Source organism: Pseudochaenichthys georgianus, chromosome 15 (genome assembly GCF_902827115.2).
Source record: "Pseudochaenichthys georgianus chromosome 15, fPseGeo1.2, whole genome shotgun sequence".
NCBI lineage: Eukaryota > Metazoa > Chordata > Actinopteri > Perciformes > Channichthyidae > Pseudochaenichthys > Pseudochaenichthys georgianus.
The window spans coordinates 19,003,591-19,022,713 of NC_047517.1; the positions used below are offsets into that span (position 1 = coordinate 19,003,591).

Consider the following 19,123-nt stretch of genomic DNA (forward strand, 5'->3'; position numbering starts at 1 on the left):
AAGCATCACAACTCACTAAATACATACACTTAATCAGTGACAAGAAGTAATATGTTTGGATATATATGCCAATTTAATTAGCTGTTGCTATAGAATATATATATAAGCCATTTCCATTTTGAAAGATTTATTCTGCATTGGCTTTACAAACACGAGGTTGCAGTCTCATAAGACCTGAAGCTTTCTCATAGTGAACTGAATAATTAATGTCGTTCTTGAAGATTTGACAATGTGACACCTTTCCCTACTTTCAAGTCTACTTCCACAACCTTTAGTGTGAGTTATTTCTCTCGCATTTTATTCACTCTCCTTGTAATACTTGTGTGGTTCCAGGGCGAATTCTGACATAGCTCATGTACGTGCCAAGGCCATGCAGGAGCAGGCTGCCCACCAGGCCAGTCTGAGGAAGGAGCAGATGAAGGTGGACTCCCTGGAGCGCACCTTGGAGCAAAAGGTCAGTCAGAACTTCTCAATCCTGGGGCTTGAAGGGATGATAAAACCATGGGAAAATATTCATTAAAACAAGTATGTTAATGTTATTTTGACAATTGTTTTACAGAACAAAGAGATCGAGGAGTTAACAAAGATCTGCGACGAGCTGATCTCCAAGATGGGGAGGAGTTAGCGACCACATGGCCAAATCCCACAGAGAAGAAGACCAGTTGTGGGAAATAAACGACTTGGAAAATGAAGCTGATCCGTTGTTTTTACAACTCTTACCAAGGACTGATGGACATTAAGGCTAAAACGGCCAAAAAGGTTCAGTTCCTACTGATGTTGTGTATCCACGATCCACAGGAATGGCGTTCTCCTTTTCACTCTGTACATTTTGATGTGTCGGTGTATCGTTCTGTATCAGGGGTCTGGTTTCAAGAATATGTAACATATCACTTATGAGCGTGTCTGTGCGTGTCTGTGCGTGTATGATAATGAGAAAGCAAGATCATTGTTTGTGATTTAAATTAACTATAATGATGTTGCCATGACAGCCACTGAGGGAGAAGACTGTTTACCCATTCCTGTTGTTGTCTCCTCTTGATAAGAGAGAAAGATATACTTTGAAAAACAGATTTAGATACACCACCAAGAGAACACAAACTATCCCAATAGCTTACTGCATGTGGGAGAGAACCAGTATTGTTATGTTTGTATATATTGTAGGAAATTCCAAATATAAAAAAAGATTCTTCTGCATTTTTGATAGTTATTCTGTCATCCTCGGCCCACTCTCCTCATGTCACCTTGTAGATATTTGTCATACTTGTAATAGCTTCCTTGACTATTTTTTGGGATTTTATTTTGATATAAAGCAAACTAATCGTGACCTTATTAAGTTGTGAGCAGGAGTCATTTAATTTTTTTATGGATATGTCCTAGTTCTGCTACGGTCATTTTGTCACACTGAGGAGTAACTTCTGCACAGTTGCTGTACAGCATCTGCTTACAAAGTGCAATAAAAGATGGCAATACAGCACCTTGGGTCCACTGATGACATGTTTTCTATTAAATGTTGTTGACCTGGCATGACAAATGAAGAAATTCTGATTTGGTACAATACACCTATTTATCCACATATTGGTGTTTATGAGGAAAATTAATATAGAATTACTATCATTCTAGTTTTCTTCCAAAGTTGCTATGATTGAGTTAAATGAGGTTGAAAAAGATACCTGAAACTAATGGGTGAATGATTCCCCATGATTCTGATTACTAGACCCTTTCAACAAGTTTCATGAAATAGGATCCAATATATCTTCTGGAAACCTTCTGTCCAACAGCTAAACAAAAAACAAACCAAAACAAAGTTACAACCTAATTGGCGGAGGTGGAAATTAAGCATCTTTCTCTCAAAGTTGCAGTAGTTGAATGAAAAAACCCACAGAGCAAGCCAGAAAATCAACGACTTCATAATCACACTTAAGTGAAAATAATAAAATATAAATAATAAATATGTAAGCATTCAGTCAAAAAAAATATTAAGAACATATTTTGACAAGTAATTGACTTCATTTGACAAGGATTATGCATTGTTCAATAAAGTAACGTAAGTAAAACACTTTTATTATAGCAATATTTTTGACACAGATGTCTAACCTGAATTGATTCACTGCAATTGGAACTGTAATATCAAATATCTTAACCATCTCTATAGAATTATGGAATCTACATAAGCAGTTGTTGAAAAAATCTCACACAAGCAGACGTACCTCTCAGGGCAACCAATGGCAAATGAACCTGGGAAACTAAATGGCCACCTGTAGGGCCAAGTCAAAGTTCACAGATCAGTTAGGTCGTGCAGCAGGGACTGGAGCAGGTGAGACAGGGACAAGAAAGGGCTGATCTTCACTCAGGAGGTGTGGCTAGAGAACAGCAGTGAGGTGAGAGGTACAGGATGAAGGAAGAAGCAACGATTGACCACAGAGCTGTGGGTCCCAGCGGAGAGTCTGATAATCTCAGTCAGTGCAGGAGGGGATATTAGCTCATCTGATAGCTCAGATTTAGCTCTGGGGTCATTAGGAACAAACAATCTGCTTTGCATTGTGAGATCAGAACCACGAGGACCGCCAACGCCATGAGAGCTGTCCACTTTTGTCCACTGCTTCTGCTTCCTCTGGTCCTGCTAGCAACCTACAGTAAGGATTTTAGGTTTTTTATAGTTTTTGATATATACCCAGTCCTGTTCCCCTTTAGATCTCCCCTCTATTTTTTTGTCTATCAGTCAGTTTGACTGCAGAACCTGGAGGTATCTCCCTCCAGGTATCCTTCTCCCTTGCCACTCTTGAATTTCCAAGAACAGTTTCCATTTGTTGTTTTTCTGTATTTCAGTGTTTTCTGCGAGACAGGAAAATAACTTACCAAGTTATTCTCAGACATGTCAGGAAATGTTGAATAACAACATTTCAGTTTTTCAGAAAATGCCTTGTATGTGTTAAAGCACTTAGACCTTCTAATGACACTTTTAATCCTGTCAACTTTGCTAAATTGCTGTTATAATTACTTAGTTAGTTAATTAGTTTTTCCTTCCTTCAGTTTGTAATCTTCCTCTGTAACTAGCATGCAATCCTAACAGTTAATCTTTTAATAGGCCTGAAGACTAATGCTTGTGTGTAGAGTGGCTGTGCTACGGGGATAGATTGGGGTCAACTATGAACAGCGGGGGGGTTTATTTGTCATGTCAACAGGCACACACGAAGCAAAGCAATGAAACAAGTGTCTCAAATCCATATAATACAATTGTGCTTTTATCAGTTGAAGGGCTTCACAAATGAATACTTTAATTATTAGTCTCATGAGGTTGATTTGCTGATTTTAAGAGAAGATTTCACCTTTCTGGTCTAAAGCCTACATGAAGAGACATAACACGTGTGGGGCTGAACGACTTCCTGTCCTCCTAGACATTATAACTGGCTGATAAAACACAGTTTCAGTGATAAAGGATGTGATTCTGATGGCCAAGACAAAATATGTTTAGGGTCCAGCTCGATTTGGTCCTCTTAGGAAGAAACATGAAAGGTTGTTTCTGAAGGGACATTTAAGAATTTAGAATAAGGATGTAGGTTTTCAAAAGAAAGCTTTATAGTGATATTTTAAAGGTCAGTTCACTCTAGAGCTTTAAACATACATTTTAGAGTTTTAAAGTGGGCCTCTGAAGCTTTAGCTAAAGGTTAGAAAGATTTATTTTTAAATCTGAGTGCACTTGTTTCATTCTTTGCTTGATTTAATAAAGACTTGTATGAAGGAAGTGACTCATTGGGGCTCTCTCCTCACTTCTATCTCAATGTGGGACAAAGTCATGCATCCGAGTCACTGCGATGTGAGGTGTCTGTTTGCACACTCATCTAACACACTGTTCCTGCTGTGTTGATAAAGGGTAAAACACATTCAGTTAAGTCCCTGGTAAGCATTGAATGATCTTCATGAAAAGACTGCAATTCATGATTAATGGAAATGATTTAGTTTGAGTTTGCCACAATGTAACTCAGTGAAATTACTCTTTTGGAAATTAAATTGCTGTCTGATGAGTTAGCATGTTTAATGCTATCAACCCAGACCAAGATAAACTATGCTTTAGAGATCACTTAACTATTTTCTTTCAACACGCCATGAAGTTTTCATTGTCCTGCTTGAGTGTGTGCTGTAACAGTATTTATTTTCTGCTTCCTTCAGGTGAGGCTCTGCAATGTTATAGCTGTATGGGCTCCAATAACGACGACTGCAACCGGCAAGGCTCCAAAACGTGTCCCAGCTACTCTGATGCCTGCGCTGTGGTGGTGGGCCATGAAAGTGAGTCCAACAGTGACAGATAGTAACCTTTCTTTTACAAGCTCTTTTTCCCACCCATATTAGAGATACAAAAAGCTGTTTTTGTATAGGTGAGTTTGTGTGTTTAAGTGAGGACAGGCTGCTGTCTGAAGGCACATCCCAGCAGGTGGTCCAAGGCGTTTAAGGAAATTAAGAGCTTTGCTGCACCTACCCGATCGGTATCCTTAATTAGGACTCCATGTGTGCAAGGCAATAAAACAATTTTCTTTCACAAACTCAATTCTGTTTTTAAATGTTTTAATCATAAGAAAGGGGCAATAGGAGATGTCCTTAAATGACAGATATTAGATACTCGTTTCCCTACATTAATGTATACTGGACACACACAGACAAATAACAAAATAAAGAAGGAAAGGGGTTTGTTCATGTATATCAGCTGCTTGACCAGTGTAACTGAATTGTATTTCTGCCTTGTCAGGTGGGGTGATGAAGTCATGCTCCTACAAGTCTTTCTGTACTCAGGCCAACAGCCAGGGCTACAGAGCGCCAGGTGTCAGAGTTCACTGCTGCTACGCGGATGACTGCAATGTGACCAGTTTTGCCTACAGGCTGCCAGGACTCAACTATCTGCTGCTGATTCTGCCTCTGTTGTTCCACTGCGTTTTGCACTAGACCTACTGCTCAACTTCACCATGCCAACAATATCCACCTGTAAGACATATGCCAACTGGTGTTGTTCTTATTTACATTACATTACATTACATTGCATTTAGCTGACGCTTTTATCCAAAGCGACTTACAATAAGTGCGTTCGACCAACAAAATACAAACTTGAAGAAAACAGAATCATATAAGTACATCAAGCTTCATAGAGCAAAAACATTGCAAGTGCTACTCAACTGGCTTTAGATGAGCCAGCCCTTTATTAGTATATAAGTGCTTTGTTAATAGTTCTATCGCTCGAAGTGGAGTCGAAAGATCCAAAAATGCCAAATAACCCTGCCTAATTGTATGCGTCATGCTTAACTACCATTCCACTCTTCTTTGATATACCTCATGTATCCAAATAAAAGCCTATACATCAAGCGGTTACTATATATATAAGCTTGAGGTGCTAAGTGTGACTGCATGGATTATATATACCATGTTGGATTGACTCCAAGCAGTACTGAAGTAGATTTACCTTTCAATGGATTTTACTAAGCCATTATCTAAGGATTCTAAGGGAAGGGCTGTTATACGCATAGATAATTTATTATTAGCTTTCTATATTGATAAAGGAAGAGATGCTGTTCATCAGTTAGCTCAACCTGGTTAAATGCTCTGTACACAATGTGTGAAATTACTGTGAAAGGATTTTACACAACATGCATTTACGCCTGAATATCTCAGAAGCAGATGTTCCAGTATCTAAACATGGCCCTTAAGAGTTCAATCATCTGGTATGTTGTTACATCATTAGCCTTCTATCTGACGAGCATGCTGTGCTGTGCGAGATATGTTGAGGGTGGTGAGAAAACACTTCTCACACACAGCAAATCAACGTAAGCCTTACACACCCACAGGCAAGGTGTGTTACACCATTGTGGTTAATCCACTACGTTTGAAGATACTTAAAGAATTACTGAGCATAAACAGTATCTGTGACTTCTCACTGGAAGATGGCCTATAATCTAAATAGCAGCTATTGTATATATTGTGCAGAATATTAAATACAAAAAGAATTATGTCCATTTTATGAAGAATACTGTTTATTGTGTATTTTTATTTTGCAATTATTTCTAGAGAACTAACATTAGGAAATGTTCCAACTTCAAAAATCATTCAATATAAAGAACATTAAGATACTGTGCATGTATTTTTGTTACTGCGTGTACACTTCAGTCTGTACAGTATGTCATCATTTCAGCCCTAAAAACAACACTGACATATAAAACAAATCATTTAAATATTTTACAGCTTTTTACTTTTTCCTTCAGTAGAAGCTGCAGTGGGCTGTTATTCTTGTGCGGAGGTGGAAGAAGTACTCGTATCTTGTACTTGGGTAAAAGTTGAAGTACCAGAGGGTAGGAATACTCTTTTACAAGTAAAAGTCCGGCATTCAAAATGTTACTCAAGTAAAAGTACAAAAGTATTGTGGTGGGAATTTATTGATCAAATGTGGATAGAGAATCAAACCATTCAGCTGTCTTTGTCGTATTTTATTTCTTGTAAGAAAGTTCTGTCAGTTATGAGGGGCCGTACAGGCCGTAATTCATACTGGTCCTCTCACACACATATATTCTCCTATTACATACATATATTTTCACTCTTACACACACACACATTCTCCTTTTACATACATACATTTTCACTCTTACACACATACATTCTCCTTTTACATACATACATTTTCACTCTTACACACACACACATTCTCCTTTTACATACATACATTTTCACTCTTACACACATACATTCTCCTTTTACATACATACATTTTCACTCTCACACACGTATATATTTACACTCACACATTCATACATTTTGCTCTCATATTATCATATTTCAATGCACACATTCATATATTGTCACTCACACATTCATGCATTTTTTCTCATATTCATATATTTTAATGCTCATATTTATATATTTTGCTTTAAATGTTTAAATGTTTACATTTAATATTATAAATAATATATGCATATATGAAGACAATATATGTATGCAAGAGAAGAATGTATGTATTTATGAAGACAATGTATGTATGCAAGAGAAGAATGTATGTATGTATCAAGACAATGTATGTATGCAAGAGAAGAATGTATGTATGTATGTATGAAGACAATATATGTATGCAAGAGAAGAATGTATGTATGTATGTATGAAGACAATATATGTATGCAAGACAAGAATGCGCAGAAACGAATATTATCTGTACTGGGATTGTTACAGTGAATACAAATTATAATCCATAAAATATCTTAAAACTGATGAGATAGTAGTGTTTTGTGAGTTGTTTGTACATAGGTCTGTGATTCACTATAGGGTTTCAGGTGTTTTTTAAATTGATTTAAAAACATTTTAGTTCTTAAAAATGGCCTGTCCCCAGCCAAATTGGAGTGAGGGGTTTACATTTTTTAATTAGCTAAAAACTTTTATTTCCAAAAAACAAACCGTAATTAATAACACTTTTAACTTGTTATCTTTTACCACAGTTCATTGAAAACATTGAATAATGCTTATGCTTATAATGTTTTACAACAGTCCCCATGTTTTTGGTCAGTCCGGTCACGCTTCATAAAATACTCCATACAAAATTGTGCAATACACCTTTAATAAAATGATTGTGAAGGAGTTACATCATCTGACTGAGGAGGAGCTGAGGAGTGGGTAAATTCTGTCCTTGAATTTTAAGATTGTAATCTTGTTTTTACGTGGACAAGCTAAAGGATCAGGCGCTGTCACGTTCAAATATCCCAGAAAATGATTTTATCGTTGTACGGTGGCCGGCAGGTGCAAACGCGGAACAACGGCCAAAAATATGGGATTCGTTTTGTTTTATAAAGATAAAGCAACACTTTCTCAGAATCACGCAACAATTAAAACTAGAAGTTGCAAACAAATCATTTGTGTAATCATGTAAACTATAAGTATTTTTTCTTTGTTTTAACATATCTTTTTCGTTTTCAGTTCTCTGCTTCTTTCTCAATGATCAGACTTTTGCTCTCGCTGCAGCTCTTCTCGTTTACACTCCCTAATTTTTAGTTCTCATTCATAACACTCCGTTCGATGTCTCACTATGGGATGCGCCTCATCGCGGAGCAAACAGAAGCATCAATCTCATTACGCCAATCCTGATTGGCTGGTGATCTTGACGTCAGTGTCAGGGAATTCACCCCCTATAAGTAGCTTGCGCCACAACGCATGCGTCATTCAAACACCTCTTCTCGCTTCAGAGCACATCTCTATAGTAGCCGGACAAGCTTCACTGTCCACAGACTGAACCCAAATACCCATTTCAGTCGACGGGCGCTCGCCGGCTACTCCTTCTGCTTCGCAGGAAGACGGTAGTACTAACGCAGTTAGTATTAAAATCGACCTCACCCTTCTCTCCCGAGAAAGTAAGGTAGGTCCGATTTTTTTAAGCTAGCAGCACACCTGTTGCTAGCTCGCTCCCTCTCTATCGACACCACGGTAGCGAGGACGTTTTTTCTTTTCTCCTCTCCACAGAGGAAGAAAGGATTAAAAGAGCATACTGTCACTCCAGTCAGTATTCTCCGGGAATAAAAGACCCACACCGTCCTTTTCTCCGGATTAAGGACAAGGTGGTAACATCTTTTTCTCCCATCCTACCTGTCGAGAGCGGGCCCTCTCCACGCCACGAGGCGAACAAGATGGACGCCCCTCTCCCTCATACCAGAGGAGTCAGGGACTCGGTGGCTCGACTCTGCGGCTGCGGGTTGAAGATCTCGGGCGCAGACACACACCAGGTCTGCTCGTCCTGCTTCGGGCTGGAACACGCCCGAGGCGCTATCGACAACCCCGGCTCGTGCGGACATTGTGTCCGCTTCACCGTAAAGAGCCTCCGCCGACGGTTAGCACGACAAGCTAGCATGTCGGAGCAGGACCCCCCCATGTCCACTGACCCGCCGACCGGCAGTCAAGACACAGAGAGTGAACCCCTCTCCGTGTCGGTCTGGGGCTCATTATCTGCGATGGCTACAGAACCGGAATCCCGCGCCCTGGCAGGCCGGGACCCGGTGACGGCAAGACACGCGGGAACGGGTCCCCGCGCTTTACCAAGCTGGGGCTCCCGGTTAGACCTCACCATGGTCTCACCCGCGGAGGATGTCCTCGAGCTGGACTACGAGGAGGATGAAGAAGAGGACGCCTTGGCGTTCCTCCTGTCCGAGTCGGATGAACAGGAAGAGGACACCTTCATGTCATCGGCTCAGGCTGCAAAGCCTGGAGCGAGGGCTGCTCTCCCGGGCGATAGCACACCAGCTTCGCCTGGTCTGAGCATGGACCTGCAGGCCGTGTGTAAACGCGCTGCGGCCAGACTCAACGTCCCGTGGCCTGAAATGGCCAAGGAGACCTCCAGGTCCCGCTACGAGGGAAAACATCTTCCCCAAGCAGCGGGGAAAAAGAGGCAACTCCTTCCGGTCTTCCCGGAGATGTTGGCCCTTCAGCAACAAGGTCCCAATCCAGGGTGCCTCCTACTGTGACGGAATGGAGAAGCTCGGCCTGCTCCGCATACCGCCCATGGAACCGCTGGTAGCGGCCCACCGCCTACCGAAGGTGGGCCCGTCACCGAGCAGGAACCCCATGCTGCCAGCAAAGTCGGACCATTTTCAGTCGACAATGACTGAAAAGTCCTACAAACCTGCAGCGTTGTCCGCCAGGGCCCTGAATGTGTCCTCGCTGCTAACCGCTTACCAAGCGGAGCTCTGCGAGGACCTGTCGGGTAACCCGGGGGCAGCCACTCTGGACGAGATGGCAGCGGTCACGGACATTTTCCTCCGTGTCCAACGCTGCGCCGTCCAGGCCACGGGCAAGGTAATGGGGATCATGGTGGTGCAGGAAAGAGCGAGATGGGTCAACCTCACCAACCTCCCAGACCGGGAAAAGGAGGATGTGCTGGATATGCCCATCGTTCCCGAGGGAATTTTCGGCTCCGCTCTCGCCTCCATGCAAAGGAGGTGTGAGACGAAGAAGAAGGAGGACGAGGCACTCCACCTCTGCCTCCCTCGAAGGGTCCAGCCGCTGCCTTGGCAGCAGCAGTCCTTCGCCCAAGCTGCCTCGAACTCTGCTCGGTTTAAAGCACCGGAGAAGCAGAGGTCGCAGCACGCCCCGAGTCCCCAGCCCAGGCTGGAGACAAGGGCAAGCTGGCCTAGAAAATCTCCGGTTCCGGCTGCAGCTCAGGCTCAGCCAACCCAGAATTTCGGCCAGCAGTCGAGGAAGAAGAAGCGAGCGGCGTGACAGACCCTCCTTCTCCCCTCTGTGACAGAGCTGGAAGTTCATTCCCCAGCTCTGAATGTGTTCCCGCCGCCTCGAGAGATGCCTCAACGTCATCCTCAAAAAAATGAAAAGAAAATCAATAAAACCAATAAACAGCTCGTCAATTGTTCCCCTTCTGAGAGCAGCTACGGCATCTCTCAAAAGGCGGATTACTGGCGGGTCTGTGAAGGCACCACCGTCACGCGCATGCGCAGTGCCAGCTGGGGTTGTAAAGGCACCGCCGTCACGCGCATGCGCAGTGCCGGCTGGAGCCGTAGGGGCACCACCGCCACACGCATGCGCTGTGTCGGTGGGGATTGTCGAAATAGGGCACCACAGTGCTCAGACACAGGAGGGCCCCATAACACAACAAATAGAGACTCAGAGGGAAAGAGACGTGACATCTCAGCTGGCTCTAAGGAGCATACAGCGGGAGATACTCACGATATCTGCTTGGGTTTCTCAAAACAGTTACACAGAGCTACATACTCCAAGTCACCGTCACCCCCCCTCGCTTCTCGGGCTATCTGTATTCACAAGCCGGGAGAGAGTTAACCCATATTCTGGAGAGAGAGGCTCTCTCTCTCCTAGAAAGGAGGGTTTTATCTATAATACCCGCCGAGCAGAGTCAGATTACGCAGACAAATGTCCTCGTAAAGCACCTGCTCAACATGGGTCTCATAATAAAACTAAACCCCGCGCGCCACGGCGTGCGGAGAGTATTGGTTATTATGAAATGCGTAGTGGCACTACACCCGACTTTTCTAGTACGGGCGCGCCTACGGGTGCTGTCCTTTCACGGAAGGTGGTCACCACGGACGCATGTCTGACAGGCTGATATGGTATTTACGAAGGTCGCCCGGTGAGGGGTCTCTGGAGCAGAGACCTCCAGCGGGCGCATGTAAATCACCCGGAGCTTTTAGCGGTGTTCCCCACCCTAAAACGCTCTCTGCCTTCTCTCAGAGGACACCATGTCCTCGTGAGGACAGACAACACGACCACAGTATCGTGTATGAACCGCCAAGGGAGGTTGCGTTGTCTCCAGTCACACACACTGGCACACAAACTGATCCCTTGGAGTGGCAGACGTCTCCTCTCTCTGAGAGCGACGCATGTACCAGGAGTGATTCACCTCGGGACAGAACTACTGTCCAGAGGTGCACCACTCTATGCAGACTGGACTCCTCATCCAAGGATCGCGAGTCCGCTGTGGGTGCGTTACGGCAGAGCCGCGTTAAATCTGTTCGCATAAAGAGAAAATGCTCAATGACAGCTGTTCTCTTTAATGCACGATTTAAACGCACCGTTAGGCGTCGACGCACTTGTACACGATTGACCTCCGGGTCCTCTGTACGCATTCCCACCCGTGGTTCTGATACCCCCAACTCTGGCCAGAGTGAAGGTGCAACGCCACACACTTATCCTGATGGCTCCGCCATAGCCCGCAACGTACGGGCTGGCGGAGATATATCAGCTGTTGTGCGGGCAGCCATGGCAGCCCCCACTACGCAGGGACAGATTGTCTCAGGCGGGGAGGGCGATCCTTTACCCACGCCCAGAGCGCGGGGCACTATGGGCCTGACCCGTGAGTGGTACAATCTGAATACAGTGGGACTCCCTCAGAAGGTGATAAACACTATTCAGAGTGCGAGAGCTTCCTCCACCAGGTCTCTTTACGACTGTAATGGCCCCTACACACGGCGGCGTGCGTTGCCGCTTCAACGCTTCTGCCCATTCACTTTGAATGGGGTGACGTCACGATTCGCCGAACTGCATTGTGGGAGCAAAGCGTAGCTTCTCTCGAGGTGCTCGCTGCAAAAGTAGAGCAATGTTCTACTTTTGCCGCCTCGACGGAGGCGTCAGCCAATCAAATCCCTCGTATGTAAATCTGACAGTACAAGCAGTAGCCAATCAAACCGGGTGTATGTTGGGAGAGCTAGACCGCAGTTATTTCCCATATGTCAACAAAAGGAGGAGAAAATGATCGTGGCGGTAGGGAACATACAGGGATACAAACCGGAGGAGCCAGGCATGGGGGGAGGTGGCAGAGACAGTGGGGGAAACTGGTAGGTTTTCGCTTGTTTGGGGAGTTTATATCCAGTGTATTTCATTTGAATGGACAGCTAGCAAGCATAGACAGTATATTTAGCCAGCATGGATGTAGCATGAATGCTTTGCTTTGTATGTCCGGGGCGGGACATTCATGTGGTTGGTTGTTGGTCGGGTTGCTCGCGTTGACTCCCCAAGCTCAAGACACGCCCACCGCCAAGCGGCAACGCACGCCGCCGCCACCTCCCCCCATGCCTGGCTCCTCCGGTTTGTATCCCTGTATGTAAAGAGGGACTGGTCATAGAGTACCGGGTGATTCCCTACCGCCACGATAATTTTCTCCTCCATTTGTTGACATTTGGGAAATAACTGCGGTCTGACTCTCCCAACATACACCCGGTTTGATTGGCTAGTGCTTGTACTGTCAGATTTACATACGAGGGATTTGATTGGCTGACGCCTCCGTCGAGGCGGCAAAAGTAGAACATTGCTCTACTTTTGCAGCGAGCACCGCGAGAGAAGCTACGTTTTGCTCCCACAATGCAGTTCGGCGAATCGTGACGTCACCCTATTCAAAGTGAACGGGCAGAAGCGTTAAAGCGGCAACGCACGCCGCCGTGTGTAGGGGCCGTGACTGGAGGGTGTTTGAGGAGTGGTGCCTTCAAGAAGGACACATCTCTTTTCAATGTCCTGTCGGGGTGATTTTATCATTCCTACAGGACTTGATCGATAAACACAGAGCTTTCTCCACGATCAAGGTGTACCTGGCTGCTATTGCTGCATGCCATGTGGGCTTTGAGGGTAAGACGGCTAGCCAACATCCTTTGGTCTGCCGTTTTATGAAGGGAGCGCGCAAGCTCCTCCCTGTCTCCAGGTCGCTGGTGCCCTTATGGGACCTGGCAGTGGTTTTAAATGGGCTCAGAATGACCCCATTTGAACCCCTGGAAGGAGCTGACATGAAACATCTGTCACTCAAGACAGTGCTGTTACTGGCCCTGGCATCCGCCAAGCGGGTCAGTGATATTCATGCGCTGTCTGTACATCCCTCATGCACTCAGTTCACCCCAGGGCAAACGAGAGTGTTGTTGAAGCTGATAGAGATGTTGAGGGATTACTAGTCCGCTTTTCAAATCTCCGCGCGTCCCTAACAAGCTGGTTATCATACAGGAAGGAATCCAGAGCATACAAGTAACCGTTTAAACAATAATCTACTTTAATGGTAATATGACAATGCAATACAATCAATACAGTACAAATTCAATACAGTTATCTTTGGGATCCCATATTTACCTGATACTCACGTGAGCCAGCCAGAGGAAAGAGGCTGAACACAGCCTGGTTCCTGTGTTTAATACATTGCTTACAATGGGAGGAGTTATCTGATCCTCCCTTCCAGACCTCCGTGATATAATATCACCAACACCTCACATCTTAAGTCTCCCCAATCACAGTAGCTTAGCTTCATTATCTTCTAGATCTGAGTTGACTGTAAGGCTGCGGCCCCACGAGGACGAAAACGGCTAAACGCATAGGATTAACGCAAACGCAATCGCAAACGGCTTCCGTCCACATGCAATAATTATCCGGATAGTGTCTGCCCACACGAGACCGCTCCGTTTAGCTCCAACCGCTGGAGAAGCTGCAGTACATATGCAGGAGCCTCTACGTGGCGCTGTAACTTCCTCCACAAAAGCAGCGAAGAAGCATGGTTGTCATGGTTGCCCTTCTGTTTATTCTCCGCGGTGGGGGCCGAGGGAACCGGGCAGAGTTTTTCGCCAGTCAGCGTGTATTAAAGTTGAAATCTTCCGGACAAAATTATAAAAGTGCCGGTCAAAGGTCTTCTTTGTTATTTATTGAGCTTTAAAACAAATGAATAACGACTATATATAATATAATGATAAAATACACGGAGCCTCTCTTTTTCCTCCCTCTCTTCGGACAGCGCCAGTGTCTGTCTCATGCAGCAGCTCATCCAGTAATCAGTGACCCGGCCGACTGTAAAAATAAACATATTTATAACTAGTTTAGGGAGTTTGAGAGGTAATTAAAATAGCTAAGGGTGATGATCTGACTTGAAGTGTGTGTTTTGCTGCAGCGGGAGGAGCTGCAGGTGAGCAGAGCTGCGTGTCTCCGTCCTGTCAGATTAGACTTCACTCGCGAGAGAAAGATAAATAATCTGAATTCAGGGTGCAGTTTACTTTGACGTGGGGGTGAGCAGCAGAGGTGGGGAGAGGCGGGGCTATTGCCTCATCATTATTGCTGTAGATGTTACACAAACAACTGTAGCATGGTCAATAGCGTCCGGAGCACGATAGCAACTCTGCGATCCGCCATTGTTGTTGTTGTTGGTGGCGAAACACTTCAGCACTGGCGCGGGGTAAGCGGAGGTGAGCAGAAGAGGTGGGGAGAGGCGGGGCTATTGCGCAATCACTATCAGTGATCTGAAAATGTCCATATAGGGCGCACACACGGAGCTGTTTGACCCCCCAGAGAGTGGCGTATGCATTTCTATCCACCTTGGGACCCGTTGTCGTTTCCTCAGTCGTTTAGTGCCATATTCGGTCGTCCTCGTGTGGCCGAACGGTCTATATGACACTAAACAGTAACGCAAACGACCGAATTCGTCCTCGTGGGGCCGCAGCCTAAGTCAAACCCTCACCTTCCCCCATCTTCCTTTGTTCTCAATACCACATGTCAACAGGCCCCAAATCCAGCTCACAGTTTTTACACAAATCATTTCCCATTTTAAGCTTATTCAAAGTTTGCTAACATGAATACATACAAATATTTCCCTACAAAGCCCAACCCTGCCTTTACACCAAAGGTGGTTGGTTTGTGTACCCCAATTGACATTGAGGCATTTCCTCCACCGCTGGTTTCCTCCGGGGAGCAGCAGCAGGATCTGTTGTGTCCAGTCCGTGCTTTACGCACATATATGGACAGATCAAGGGGGCTTCGTCTTAATGACCAACTCTTCGTGTCCTGGGCTAACCCTCACAAGGGCAAGCCTGTTACTAAGCAACGGCTCTCCCACTGGATTGTGGAGGCAATTGCTTTGGCCTATACGAGTCAGAGTTTGCAAGCACCTTCGGGTCTGCGGGCTCACTCGACTCGGGGCCTGGCTACATCCTGGGCTTTGTTCAAGGGTGTTTCCATCCAAGACATTTGTGCAGCAGCGAGCTGGTCCTCGCCGCTCACTTTTGTCCGCTTTTACAGGCTAGACGTCTCCGCTCCAAGCGTGGCCCGAGCAGTGCTGGGCACCTTGTTGAGTCGGGACTCTACCTGTTCTGGTTGATCGGTGATCTTCGAGATAAGCTCGTCTGGCAATACGGGAGCTACAATTTCCCATAGTGAGACATCGAACGGAGTGTTATGAATGAGAATAATATATGTTATTATTATCCACCTTTTTGTTTTATGTCCTTTTATTTAAAACATTCTTTGAGACTTCATCTTCTGGTTAAAATAAATGTAATGTAACTCTTTTGTCTTTATTCTACATGAAAAGGTTAGAGATTCCATTCAAATCTGTTGATTATTCAGATCTTCCTCAGGCTAGGAAAAAAAAAAAAATGTTTTTAATGCTAAATGTATATAATTTTCTCACAGGATATAGAATGAGACAACACAGTTTGTATCCATTGTGTATGAATGCTTCAGCTCTTCAGACCAACATAGTAAGATGTGAGCATGTTCCTAATTGTGTTGGTATGCAACCTATAGGTCTGGTCTGTTTAATAAAGCAAATCTGCTTTTATATTGTAGAATTTGTTACATTAAAGCAGTCTTTAATTTGTTATCCTAAACATAGCCATATATGCTTTTGAAATGTAACATGTAATTGAAAAAATAACAGTATACAGTTTATATTGTGTATCACCTTTAGCTTGAAAATACATTGATGTGTTTTTTTTTATCTATAAAATAAATAAATAAACAGACACACACTTTATTGATTTCAAGTTGGGAAATTATTTTAAAGCAGCAGTGTGTTCAGGTATTAAAATATGTAAAGTTGGAATAAAGTATAAACTACACAACACAAGTATTATGCACAGCAATCCATAAGATAAGTCCGATATTTTCATGAAAACTCCCCAGGAGGCACCAACACAAACGTGGCCGAGTGGACTCCGGAGTTTGCTGCATGAGTTGCACTGTACGATCTGTGGTGTAGTGGGCTGTCACTCAAAAACTGAGTAGCCAATAAACGCACCCCTGAAAGTCCCGCCCACCTGGGACGTTTGTGTCAGAATCATAAACAAAAAACGAGGGAGCGCAAACGAGAGAGCTGCAGTGAGAGCAAAAGTCTGATCATTGAGAAAGAAGCAAAGAGAACTGCAAACAAAAAGATATGTTAAAACAAAGAAAAAAGACACAAATGATTTGTTTGCAACTTCTAGTTTTATTTTTGAAATACAATTGATTTTGCTTGACTCAGTTTTTTTTTCTTTTCTTTTTCTTTTCTCTTAAACTCTTAGTTTAGCTTGATTCTGAGAAAGTGTTGCTTTATCTTTATGAAACAAAACTAATCCCATACAACCATGCATACAACCATACTTGCCAACCATGAGACCTCAGAAATCGGGAGGATTTCAAAACCACCGCGGGGGGGGGTGCTCGTGGATCACCGGAGCTGTATTGGATTAACATTAACTAACATGTACGGTGGCCCTGAGAGGCCAGGGTGCTGCAAATAAAAGAACGCTGCAAATAAAAAAAACGCTGCAAATAAAAAGAAACAGAAACGCCGCGCAAATAAAAACGCCGCGATGCAAATAAAAAAGCCACAACGGAAGTGAATTACCGGGGACTATTATTGCTGATGCACATGCGGTTTTTTATGCGAGAGAAGAAGAAGGCTGGGGGATCTCCAGGAAACATCTCATGGGTAAGTTTATAATGTTAAAGTTACACAGGATGTAGATAATATCTGTCGCTGCCGTATTTATGACTTTAAATGACGTTATTTTGTGTGTGGGAGCAGATTATGTGTGTAGTGTATAATGTTAGTAGAACATAGCTACTTTTATCTGCTAACGTTAGCTGTTTTCTAACCAAACGGATCTGAGCCAAACGGGACTAAGACACACAAAGTGAGTTGAATATGCCTTTATTCAACAGACGAGCTCGGGTCCTCTCCTCAACATGCTCTGAATGAACAACTTTTACTGAATTAGAGCTTGGCAAATTAACGCGTTATTAGCGCGTTAATCGCAGGATACACGATTACAACTTTTAATCGTTGCCCAGCCCTATATTGAATACTTACAAGTATAGATCTTCACTAACATCCTGTAGTCATCTAAATGTGCCTGTCTAGAGATAAATGAGGGTCTCTTATCCTGCGTAGAGATAGAGAAGGGTCTCTATCCTATCCAAGACGTGCTTCCTTTGGCTGGCTTTAATCTTTCTTTTTTCTTTTTTAATGTATTTTGACATTGTAGATGGATGCATGGTTCAGATATTAAGTTGTAGCTGATATCTGCTGTTAAATTAGTGTCAGCTGTTTGCAGGTAACATTACCTGCTGCAATAGCTTACCAAGTAGCTGTTACTTCATTGCAAATGAATAACATTCACATTGCTCCTTTTCCACAGGCAATGTATTGTCCATATTGTGGGATTGGTGGGTGTTTTGGGAGGTTTTGCGGTTCCTGTGGCAGCAACATTGAATGTTTGGCTCCCTTTCTCGAAGATGGTAAGCTCCTCCTTAAAAGTCAAGAATTTCACCAGTACAGTGATAATGTCTTATTTGTATATGATTTGTTGCCATTTTAATATATGCTATACACATATTATTGTCAGTCATGGCAATTTCAACATGATTTAGAACTACTGATTAAAAAAATGCCAACAAGTAAAAAAAATCAGGTGAAATACCAAAGTTGACCAATTATGTGCTCCTTCATGTGCTGAGAGTTGAGCCTTCTGATGCGTTTATGTACAAATACAGGCATTAAAAGGGTACCTTTTGTTCGCTACCTCTAGATTGATATGTATTTTTATCCTTAGCAATTATGTAAGTATCCCAATATTTTGTCCTTTGCCTGTTTATTTCTCTTATTTGTTGCTCCTCATGTCTGGAATTGTTCACGCATTGAACATACTGAAAACATACACTTATGCATCAAACAGTTCATGTATTTTCCTCATTACTGATACATTTTCATTTTTTTCTTAATAGGTTTTTTGTTATTAAGTTTCATTCCTAATGACACTGTTGTCTTTTCCCTTCAGTCACAGAATCTAATGAAGGAATCGAGGCAGGCCTCATCCACAAGTACTTCACGGAGGGACACGCTTATGAAGTGATACTTGATTTTCTAGAAAAAAAACACAACATTTTTCTTAGTCTGAGGACCTTAAAGAGGAGTCTACAGAATGCTGGCTTAACAAGAAGGACAGACTACACTCCCATTGGCACTGTACACCAAACTGTTGCACATGAACTGAGAGGCTCGGGTCGGCTGTTGGGTTACAGAGCTATGTGGCAGACATTGCAACAAAAGTATCACCTGACAGTAAAAAGGGAGGATGTTAGACAGATGATTTCCAGACTGGATCCATCTGGTGTTCAACTTCGTACCAGGCGAAGGTTTGTCCGAAGAGGATACGTCACAGCAGGACCAAACAAGTGTGGCACGCTGATGGATATGATAAACTTAAACCCTTTGGTATTGCCATCAGTGGCTGCATCGACGGCTTTTCAAGGAAGGTTATGTGGCTCAGGAGTGGCAGCACTAACAACGATCCGGGCATCATTGCGCAGTATTACCTGCAGTGTGTATCGGAGTTTGGACTACTTCCAGCCCGCCTTCGCACTGACTGTG

The 19,123-nt window shown here is 43.7% G+C and overlaps 2 protein-coding genes across 2 annotated transcripts in view; both read left to right on the forward strand.

Moving 5' to 3' along the window:
* Positions 1–1,172, forward strand: part of tacc2 (transforming, acidic coiled-coil containing protein 2) — a 50,453-nt gene extending 49,281 nt beyond the window's left edge. The window contains exons 22-23 of the mRNA XM_034101020.2: positions 334–454; positions 560–1,172. Coding sequence (XP_033956911.1) covers positions 334–454; positions 560–625 — 187 coding nt within the window. The 3' untranslated portion in view covers positions 626–1,172. The remainder of the gene's footprint in view (positions 1–333; positions 455–559) is intronic.
* A 1,400-nt stretch (positions 1,173–2,572) lies between these two features.
* Positions 2,573–4,935, forward strand: ly6pge (lymphocyte antigen 6 family member pge). The gene is made up of 3 exons (XM_034100185.1): positions 2,573–2,633; positions 4,168–4,284; positions 4,742–4,935. Exons 1-3 carry the CDS (start codon positions 2,573–2,575, stop codon positions 4,933–4,935), a joined length of 372 nt encoding a protein of 123 aa, XP_033956076.1.
* The last annotated feature ends 14,188 nt before the right edge of the window (positions 4,936–19,123 follow it).